The 10,743-nt window shown below is 41.1% G+C and overlaps 1 protein-coding gene across 2 annotated transcripts in view; it reads right to left on the bottom strand.

Annotated features, from left to right (window-relative positions):
• Positions 1-1,539: 1,539 nt before the first annotated feature.
• The window catches only part of LOC142412350 (vesicle-associated membrane protein 2-like), a 45,197-nt gene continuing 35,993 nt past the window's right edge, over positions 1,540-10,743 (bottom strand). Inside the window, exons 2-5 of one of the 2 annotated variants that reach the window (XM_075507407.1) lie at positions 9,777-9,891; positions 6,023-6,181; positions 3,946-3,997; positions 1,540-1,756 (exon numbers count right to left, since the gene is read on the bottom strand). In XM_075507407.1, coding sequence (XP_075363522.1) covers positions 1,740-1,756; positions 3,946-3,997; positions 6,023-6,181; positions 9,777-9,891 — 343 coding nt within the window. In that variant the 3' untranslated portion in view covers positions 1,540-1,739. Of the gene's footprint in view, positions 1,757-3,945; positions 3,998-4,856; positions 5,428-6,022; positions 6,182-9,776; positions 9,892-10,743 lie in introns of those variants that run through there. The other variant, XM_075507408.1, reaches the window with a different exon arrangement.

The following is a 10,743-nucleotide window of genomic DNA, read 5'->3' as shown; positions in this document are numbered from 1 at the left end:
TAAGACTGTGGCCATTTACTACTTAATGATATGAAACAATACATGTGAATATGAAGTAATAATATATAGGGAAAAAAATGCAACTGGAACCTTTCAACTGATCATTGCTTATTCTTTCTGCAAAATTCTACTTAAGCACAATTTGTATATACATCCACTGCAATGAACAGGTCTGGGTCTCTGTTTTTTTAATCTGAGACCATGACAAGAGAGATGCTCCACAGTGGGAATATTTACACTACTATTATCACCATTTCTATGCCCTAATTCAATTGTGGACCAAAAAAATATTTTTTTTTTAAATTCTACAAATTCTTCTTAGAAATTCTGATGGAGTTATCCTAAAAAGACCCTTTCAGAACTTCCTGGCTCAAAATTTGATAATTCATTTTTAGTTTGGTTAACTATGATTAAACTATTCAGTGTTTAAAAAAGAAAAGACAAGGAATTCAACATTTGGGAGAAACCCTACAACAACAGCATACAAGAACTTCTCTCAAACTGCAATATATAATTTCTTTTAATTACACCAAACGTTAGCTTAAACTAATTGAGTATGAAAAATATCTCAGCTGAGCACTTTACAAAGACAACACTATCGTTTATGAACTATACACACACACAGATTAAATTTTTAAAAAGCCTATTAACACCACCACTTTGGAACAGTGATTCTCTGCCTTCCTCTTCTCCAGGAAAGCTTTGCTAGGCACCCTTCCCTTTCTTGGCCTCTCTCCACTGATCCCTCTATTTACCCATACCTTCTTCTTCCTGATTTTTGAATGGTCCTCACAGCGGGGACCATTTCTGCAAATGGTGCAGAGGTAGCTTCCTACAATTGTACTGGGAAGCCACAGACATGACCAAAGTTAGGGCTGTAAGTATTGCGGATTGACATTCAAGAGAGTCCCATGAAGTCTGACAAACAGTGCCTTGAGTGTTTAGCAAGAGTCTGTATCTCGGTCATTTATGATGATTGTATTATAATTTTTGTGTTTCACTGGGCTGTTTCAAGATTGTGCTAGCTAATGCTTTTTTGGTTGTCAAAGAGTTTTCTTTCTGGCTTTCATATTGAGGCCATCCTGGTTGTACAGAACACCTCATAAGGAAAAATTTAAATCCATAAAAGATGATAATCCAGTCCTATTTATCTTTTGCAGGCAATGTTTTTAGACTTGGATACTAAAACTAATCTCAAAAAATCTGTGTTTGGTTGGCTAAGTTGAAATAAGATGTCTTACATGAATACTTGTAGGTACCACTCTCTTCAATGGGAACAGCAGATACTCACTACCTCAAAAAGTTACATCTGATAGTGGATTTTGCCATCCAACTTCAGGTGCTCAGATTGAGAATTTTGGCCCTAACGTTTGCTGCAACCTTAGGTTTGGGTCCAATCCACCTGACAGTGTCCCTTTAAGCAGGAGCTTCCCCATAGCTGCATTCTCGGATTCTGAGATGTTTAGGATGCTTTTCGTATACTACAGTTTCTGAAGGTCAGTGCGTACACATTTTAAGACACAGTGATAAGACAGTGTATGGAACTACTTGGCAGTATTTAGCTGGTAGTTTCTTGTGGAAACAACAGAATTCCAAAACACACCACACTGAATGCTTATGGGTTATTACAAGCAAAAATCCCTAGACACTGGGAATTAAAAAGCGGAGTTCAACAAAGGAACACTGATATCGTTGGTTGATATGAACAAAGTTGTGCCAAGTCTTCCTTCTTCGCTTTTTCAAGTGGAGAAATAAACTGGGAAAGGAAGCAGAAGGGAAAAAAAAAAAAAACATAAACCAACAGTTATTACAGAGTTACTGTTGCGCTTTATCTCACAGAAGTGCGTGCTGTCAGAGGATTCCTGGCAAACACAGTCAGCACACCTTTGCTGAAAGAGCATGGCATGTCTTGCACGCAGCATGCCTTCCTGGCTGGAACGGGGCTGCTCCGCCCATGTCAGAAGGAGTTTGGAGGAGGAACTGGAGTGGAAAGCAGGGGAGACTGCAGCTCAAAAGATAGAAGGGGGAAGGACTGATGGTGATGTTAGCCGCCATCCCCAGGCTCCAGCAACGCCTGCAGTCCCGCAAGTTGTAACTCTTCCTTCAGCAGGAAGCCAGCCTGCTTTTCCAGGGCCCCACTACCAGGTTGGTAGAAATCCTGGCCTGGGCCATTTCACCAGCCATGGTAGCTTATTGCTGTGAGGAACTACCCAATTTATCTGCATCTATAGCCAGCCCTGCATGGAGGGAATGATCTTGTTCCCATTCAAATCAGTGACTGGAGAAGCCATGCAGGCCTTGTCTGTGGCAGCACTTGGACGCTTGATGTCAACAGGATTTAACCATATACTTGAGAGCTACTGTAAATAAATACATCCTTGAGTTCAATACACAGGGTCCTTCCTGAAGCTGTGACCTTTAGGCACTACTACAGAAGGACCAAATAGACTGAAAAAATAATTTAAGATCCAGAGCTTAAATACATTTAAATCTCACCAAATTTGCGCTAGATCTCACTATGGTGAGCCATTGACCTGAGTTTGATGATATGACACTCAAGTTTGTGATTAAATATCCTAAACCCAACCTAAGCCATGTCAAACCTGCTATTTCTGTTTCTAAACTTACCAGGACAGGCATCCAACATTTAAAACCAGGGGGCAAACAATGTTATTACTTATACATAATTTCAGGCTTAAGTTCCAAGGAGGAATAATGAGCTATCTTGTCTGCTTTTTACTTTCTTGTTAAGACACACATAATGCTCAATGATGCATATATACACAGCAATCAATTCAATGGCTGCACATCTGTCTTCCCAGGTTGCTGCATTAGACTACAGAACAAAGGCCCATCTTTCCCTCAAAGCCAGTTGCCTTGAGTACCCAGTTAATATAGTTAATTAATATCTAGCCATTTCCCATTCTTGCTGTATCAGTGTTACGAAACCCTAGAATTATTCGGGTCACCCTGGTGCCAGCATTTGTAAGACTAATAAACTGCCACATGTATCTCAATCCATTTAGTCATGTTTACAGGTGATTCTCTAAGCCTTCTTTCCAGAAGCAACAGAGGAAAATGGAAACATGCCAAATACAAGGCATGTAATTTGAGAGCTGGTAATTAATTCACATGCACAGTCTAGCCTCCTGGTGAATCTCTTCTGGGTTACTAGCTGGATTGTCTAACTCAAGAAATCTCCCTTTTAGGAGTTAATGCCATATTACAGTTACGTCACATAATGGCTGTTGCTAACACAGAGGTTACATAAATAAAATGTTCAGTTCCTGTCATTACAGGATCCCTGGCTCCCAACCAGCATGACTGCTATTATTCATTCATACGCTATCTTTCCTATAACAAATGTGTGGAATGAGATGATCTTTTGAGACAAGAAATCAGTAAGACTTTGGGCCATCTTTTAACAATATTTAGGTATTCAAGAGGCAAAGAGATTTTCAGAAGCACCAACATCTCAAATTCCAGCTGATTTGCTGGGAACTAGGCACCTACATGCTTTTAAAAAATTCATCAGATGCCCATTTGCCTGTGGGCCTTCACCTTCTTTTGGTAGGCATGAGGAAATTCAAGCATTACTGTTCTCACTAGAAAACACCAGGACTGTGGCACTGGTCGTAAAGAAAGGAAGATATCTGAGACTGCATATAAATTTATATAAACATGAAAAGGGAGAGTCTTTAATCCAAGGGAAAGTTATGTAACATGCTAATGTAAAATACCTGAAATGTCAACAAATTCTACCTATATAAGTGTCCAGAGAGTTTGCAGTAATTCTCACTATAACAGCATGACACTAGAAGGGGAATTTCACAAATTAATCAGTTTAAATATTTTATATCCATTTTTTGTTTTGTTTTTTAATATATCAGCACTTCATCACAGAGCTATTGAGATCATAAACAAAAGAGAAAATGAATTACTCACTTATAATTATAATGAGAATGACTGCGCATACTACACCAAGGATGATCATCATCTGTAAAAAGAAAGTTATGAGGAAAAAAAAAAAGAGAAAGTGAGGTTTTCACATGAAAGACATTAACCCCTCAGTTTTTTTGCTTTTACTTAGTGGCTCATTCCTTGCACTTTTAATTCTTGCAAAGACTCACTGCAACAGACTTGTTAAGGCCCCAAATTTAGTGTCAATTTTAGGAACAACTGACCACCAGCAATGGACATAGCCTCTTGTCAAAGCTTGCCCATCAGCTAAGATGCAGTGACCAATCTTGTCCATTTCCAGCAGTAAAATAAAGAAAAAGGAAACTTCCAGAGAGGTGATTTAAGTGGCTGGATTCACATGTGGCCACGTACCACTTTATACCAGAGTAACGCGATCACTTTCCACCACGTTCCCATAGTCAGGGAAGAGACAGCTGGAGATGTCTAATGCCTAGCAGCTATTTGTGCTGGCTTTGTGTACTCATGCTGTTGAGAGAGGTAGCCCATGCTAGCCAACACGGTTTTCAGCATGTTAGCCTGGAAATAGCTCATCACAAAGTAGAAGTCTGTTCCCACAAGAACAGATACATCAGAGCCAGCTGTGCAGAGACCATACCAGCACTGCAGCACCGAGTTGTGTGGGGTAGAGGTCCCCATGTGAGACTTGCTGAATGCTAATGAGGCCACCAGAGATGCTGCAGTCCAATTCCCATCATTACCCCAGTGAGAATGGAAAGCCTAAAAATAAACATATATGAACACGTCGAATCAAGGCCTTCATTCCTCCCAACATATGTCTGCAGGACAGAGCCAGCCATTGGCTTGCAGGAGATTTATTTATTTTTCTCCCTCCTTCCAGAGTTTGGGAGCCAGAGGAAGGACAGGGGGATTCTGCTTGTCAGGGTAAAGCAGGAAAGGGCAACGAGGAAAGAAGAATGAGGGTAGGTTTGAAGGTCTAGTGTAGTGTAGGTCTGGTGACTGTGGTGACTGCAGTCAGCATGGGTGAACCTAACTCAAAATCTGTGTCTGTAGCTCCCAAAAGCCCTGCTTCCTGCACTGTCAGGCAAAGCGACTGGGCAACAGCTAGAAGAGGCCCAGAGGAACTGCTCAGTTGAATTTCTAACCTAGATCCACTTATTTCTGGAGTGTTTGTGCACGTAGTTTACTCAGAATATTTTGCCTTGCTTTACATTTCATAGCATTGTGGACTGAAGAGACAAAGCAGGCAACAGACTGGTAAGAGATATGTGTGGGATTCTCCTTTGGGAACAGGTGGTTTTATTTGAGTGGACATGAATGATCAGCAGCAAAGATGGTACTGAAGAGAAATGGAAATGAAGCTGAACTTTTGGCATAGTGTTCATGTGTTGGTGGTGCATGAGTAGGAAGAAGCAAGGATACGGGGTCTTATATGAATAAGAGGAGCTGAAGTTTCTGGGTCCAGAAAACACAAATCCTGGAAGAGGCCTGAAAAAGCAAAGGAGAGTGAGATTGCCTCTGCTCATGGGAAAGGATGAGAGTTTGAAGACAGCAGAGGAGAGAGCTGGTTGATTAAAGTCCTGCTCTATCCTCATTTGCCCCTCCTTGAGAGGGCAAAGAGACTGTCATTTCCTCACTTCTCACAGCGGTTTGTGGAAGCAAGTGTTTTTTTTGTAGTTTACCATCCTAAAGAAAGACCAAGAGGCTGATGATCTCCCACAAGGAAAAAGCTTGTTTTCTCTGACTAGAATTCACTACACCTGTTCAGGTTTTGTGGTTCACACAGGGAACTGACATGAATTAACATGGAATGCTCTCCCATCCCTATCTGCAGGCACTGACTGAAGCATCAAAATTTGTATCTACATTTTATATATGCAGAAATTATCTAAAGAATAGGTTCTGGTAAAGATCAAAGTTGCTTGAATTATTATCCAGAAGCCTAGAGGGCAAGCCATCTCTTTCTCCCCTTGACAAGAAGAGACCACTTAGAGATGCCATGCTGCAAGCAAAGTCCCATTAAATGCAAGTGCAAGTAATGTCTGCCGTGAAGTGGTTCTTAACATGAATTTATATTCCTTACCTTGCAATTTTTCCACCAGTATTTTCTCTTCAGTTTGGCTGCACTGGTTTCAAACTGTGAGGCACCTGCTTGCAATGCATCTGCCCGGTTGTCAAGCTCTGATAGCTTCTGGTCTCTTTCTAGCACCTTGTCCACGTTCATTCTCATGATGTCTACCACCTGCAAAGGCACAGCCTCACGTTAGATTCCACACACAGTAAAGCTGAAGGTCACCCGTATGTTCACACTCTGGAATATCACATATCATACTGAAACCAGCCATTTGCCATTATGGTGTGTGATGGCAATTACCTGGACAGTGCCTCAAAAACAATGCCTATGGAAACAGACATAGTGAGAACAAGATGAACATAGCTATACTGTGCTCAGATGCCCTTAAAGGTAAAAAATAAAGGGACATTATGAAATACTATAATTAGTTTCATTAAAGCTTTTGATTTCTTTTAGCCTACAACTAGCTACTTCACTATAGATACAAAAAACTGATGGAGACCAGTACCTCTACTACAATTTGGTTGACATGTGTCCAGTCATCACTAAGACCAAACCATTATTTTCTCTATACATTTAATATAATTTCCTTACCTGAACTAGAGAAATTGGGTAGATAAAGGCCACTCTAAAGGGAACTGTATGCATTTCTTGACCAAGGAATTTACTCATTCTGCAGATCTTTCTCAGACAAGATGACTTCCCAGCCATAATTTGAAGTCCTGCTTGAAGGTGGAGGAGGAGAAACTTTTACCTGAGAAAATTCAGGCTGAAGTGTAGCAGGGAGCTCATGCCACCTCATTGCACAGCCTCAGTGAAAAAAGTGTGCACAGCCAGTACACAATAGGTAAGGCCCATTCATGCATATATTTTATACATTGAGTTAGACGAAAATCGTCTTCTAGCAAGCCAATAACTCTAAATAGAAAACCTGTACAAATTCATCACTAATGTAAATGTTAGACAGTATACCAATCTCAGTAAAGTTGTGTCCACTTATTCTAGCAGTGAATATTGTTGCTGGTCTGTTACTTCTTATACTCTGTAATGAGGAAGTCCATGGTTTTTGTATTTAATATAATTTAACTATTACCTGCAAAAACCCAGAGTTATTAAAAATACATGATTTAAATACAGTGAGATGAAACTGGTAGTGAAAGAATCTTTGAAAGGACTGGCATAGGGTTAGATGCTGTTCCAAAACTCAAAAGATTTGTTTCACTTGCCTACCAAACATGAAACAAAATCAAATGTTTTGGTCAACCCAAATTTTCTTACTTGCTTTTCCAAACCAAAACCTTCCAAGCATTTAACTTCATATCAACTTAAAAAAACTTTTTTTTTCATTTCTCAGCTAGTATTTAGCTGAATTTTGTCTCGGTACAATGTTTCATAGTGAAAAGCTTAAACTATTTGAAAATGCTGAAACAAAATACTGTAACATTTCCTACCCATTCTCTCCTTTTTTTTTCCCAAAACTATTTATTGAATTTAACCAGACTATAGTGAACAATTGTCCAGATGAGACTGCATTTTTGTCAAATAAATAAATGTTTGTCTAGACTAAAACCAAGATCTGAGCCTTAGAAAATAAGCTCTAGGATGCCTAGAGAAATCAGAGGGGAAAACCCCACATGGATATAGCTGAAATACTACGTCAGCATTGATATAGCATTAAAAATGTCAGTCATTTTACTAAGACCAAGAACTTTCTCTTAAGCAAAGTCGTGATCATGTTGCTGAGTTCTGGGTTTGGGTCTGAAGTGCTGTGCAGAACAGCACTTGGAGCAGAGTGTAGTGCTGTGCTGTGGTGTTTGGTGCCACCTACAGATTACTTTCCCACAAGACAAGAAAGAAAAACAATCAGGAAAGATGTAGTAGGAAGGTCAAAGCAATGCTTAAGAGATCAGATCCTTAGGTGCTATAAACCAGTTTCACCCTAGTGACTTCACAGTACTGAAAACCCAGTGGCGTTTTTCCCCCTTGGCTGTTCTTATACTGTGATTTCCCTATTAAACAAGGATCTGCAGACCACGTGCTAGCCACTCAAACTCCATACCAAGCTCAGCTTCCCTCTCAAACGGGAAGCAAAAAAACGTGGACCCTGATTATCATCACCTGCATAATCCTCAAATCCAAGAGCTACTCATTGTCCCCTCATAACAGGTAAGAGTTCCTGCCAAAATTACACCATCAGGCTTCACAAGAAGACCAACTTGCATGGGCTTGAGTGAAAAGTCTCAAAATACAGAGTATCTTAAACACAAAGCGGGGGTTCACTAGCCTCACTGGAGCCATCTCCATTGATCTGCTTGAAGAGCCCTATGTATCTGACCTGCATCGCTCGTTTTAGACAATAACTAGACAATAACTAGTTTTAGACAATAACAATATTTCATCTTCTAGGGACAATTACTTTTGCTGTAGCTCACATAAACAATTACAGCACCATCATGATATAATATGTTCAGGACAAGAAGTTTATTTCATTATTCTGACCCAAGACAAAAGCTGAAATGTAATATTCTTTTCCCCACTGCAAGAGACACTCCACTAAGCAGGTTTGTGAAGTTAGTGTGATGTGAAAATCAGTGATAATGAGAGAACTGGGCCTAGAAATTTCTGCAGACATTTCTGCAGCCAGAGTATATTCTAGTGATCAGCTCTGAGCATCAGCAATTGGGAGGCCAGAAAGACCCTGTTTCAGATCTTCAGCAAAGAAAAGTTCTCAGAAAGACAAAGCTCAATTTGACAGGTGTATTTAATTCATCTTAAGAAATGCATTTGAGTTGGCTGTTGTGAGGTCTTCTCTACTATTTTTAAAGCATACCTGGAGCTTTTGAAAATAGAGGCCTTTAGCTATTTACATGCATATTTTCTAATGTGTCTTTTATTGAATTGGCATTAAAAAATCACACAAGCCCTGGCCACTTCCCCATAGACAGTAAGCAATGAGTTACTTAAGTCTTTGTAGGGGTTTAGCAAAACCCTATACCTAATACCCAGCACACAAATCTGCACAGCAGGTGTGCAAGGATGCTACAGCTGCTCCTGTACTGCCGGTACGCTCAGGGACTACACCCATGAGCGGTGGTATGCTCACTTACTCCCGTTATCACAGCAGTTAGATGGACACTGGCATTACAGCCAAGGTGGCAGGGTAGTCTGTATGCTACAAGAATTTAAGGGTCCATGCTGGAACAGGCACGTGGTCCTCCAAGACCAACAAAAGGAGTAGGGATTTGTTGAAGATGCTGTTATGACATCATGTGTGGGTGCCTTTCTTTGGGGGTAAATTGTGATGATTAATAAATAGAGCTGTGGCTAATGAACACAGCCCTCAACTGTACAATTCTCATGGCTTGAATCTACCTATGAGAAGCCAATGGTCTGTCCCTATGAAACAGCCTGTAAGATTAGCGTCTAACCTTTAGGAACGCAGGAACACTTTAAAAGAGCTGGTTCCACTATGACATTTCCTCCTAACCTAACTGACTGGAATGAATTCCTGAATTGGCACCAATGCCCACGTTTATTCTGTGGAAGTGTAACTGGTACAAGGATGTTTGTACTCAGAATCTCCCTTGTACTACCTGCCTCCTCATAAATGCCTGCCATCCTTTGGTAAACCTCACTTCCTAGATCCACTGCCTTCAGAGAAGCAGGAGTTGCTGGATCACTAGGGACGAAAGCATTTTAAAGAAAAAAGAAAAATCACATCAGCACCCTTGTGGTAAGCAACAAATCACCTAGAGCCACTTACCTCATCCACCCGGGCTTGTGTCTGCTGCAGCCGTTTGTTGCTTGACACATTGGTAGCAGGAGGTGGCCCTGCAGCCCCGGCACTGGTGGGACCTTGTGCAGGAGTTGGAGCAGACCTAGATCAAAACCAGAGAACATAAGTGACTGAAACCATCTTCACTTGTTCACTACCCCTTTTCTGGAACAAGTTAAAAGTACATATCTCTTAAAAGGAGTTTTCCATTGTCTCACAGCCCACATTTTCCATTCCTGGATCACAACCCTGGTGTCCTCTTCCACCCCACGCTGCAATTAGTTTTCACACTATTTCTTGATAGGACCATATCAAACTCTTCCCCTCCCTTGCTGCCTTTTTAAACAGCAAACAATTCAGATTATCTACCCTAACTTAGGCCAACGGCCAAACTGATCACAGGCCTGACTAGCAGGGCAGAACTTATGTCCCACTAAGGAAACAGACTTTGCTACAGGTATTTTGTGTTGATGCTATAGGAGCCAGGGCTGCAGCCCTGCCTTCCTCCTCAGTGTGCTGAATGATGCACTCCCCTGCTCCTTGGTGTTTGGCTGGAAGCTAACCAAATAAAGATAAACAAAAGGAGAGGAGAAAGAAATGGAAGAGGAAGTAGGGGTAAGAATTGCACACAGCATGGGGTTAGTCATCTCAGGCATTCAGCAATGCTTAACCACCCCACCGGTGCTCACCAAATGCCCCACCAGAGCAGCTGGCCAGGTTGAACATCTGCCGCAGACGCTAGATGAATATTTGCAGCAGTACTGTGAACAGAGCCCTGATCTTCAGCGCATCAGCTTTTTTCTTAAGCATCAACACTGGCTTTCCCCAGCTTGCTTTAAAACAAAAGTCCCTTAAAATGCAACAACAGATCCAGTCTGTCTCAGTACACAAGCTTGTGCAGGCAAGTCACCATGCTGGCCTGAACAGGGTCCCTCAACCTTAGCCAGTCATTCTT

This window comes from Mycteria americana, chromosome 7 (genome assembly GCF_035582795.1).
Source record: "Mycteria americana isolate JAX WOST 10 ecotype Jacksonville Zoo and Gardens chromosome 7, USCA_MyAme_1.0, whole genome shotgun sequence".
Lineage (NCBI taxonomy): Eukaryota > Metazoa > Chordata > Aves > Ciconiiformes > Ciconiidae > Mycteria > Mycteria americana.
Note: the sequence above shows the minus strand (reverse complement) of the source record. Positions and strands in the feature narration are given on the sequence as shown.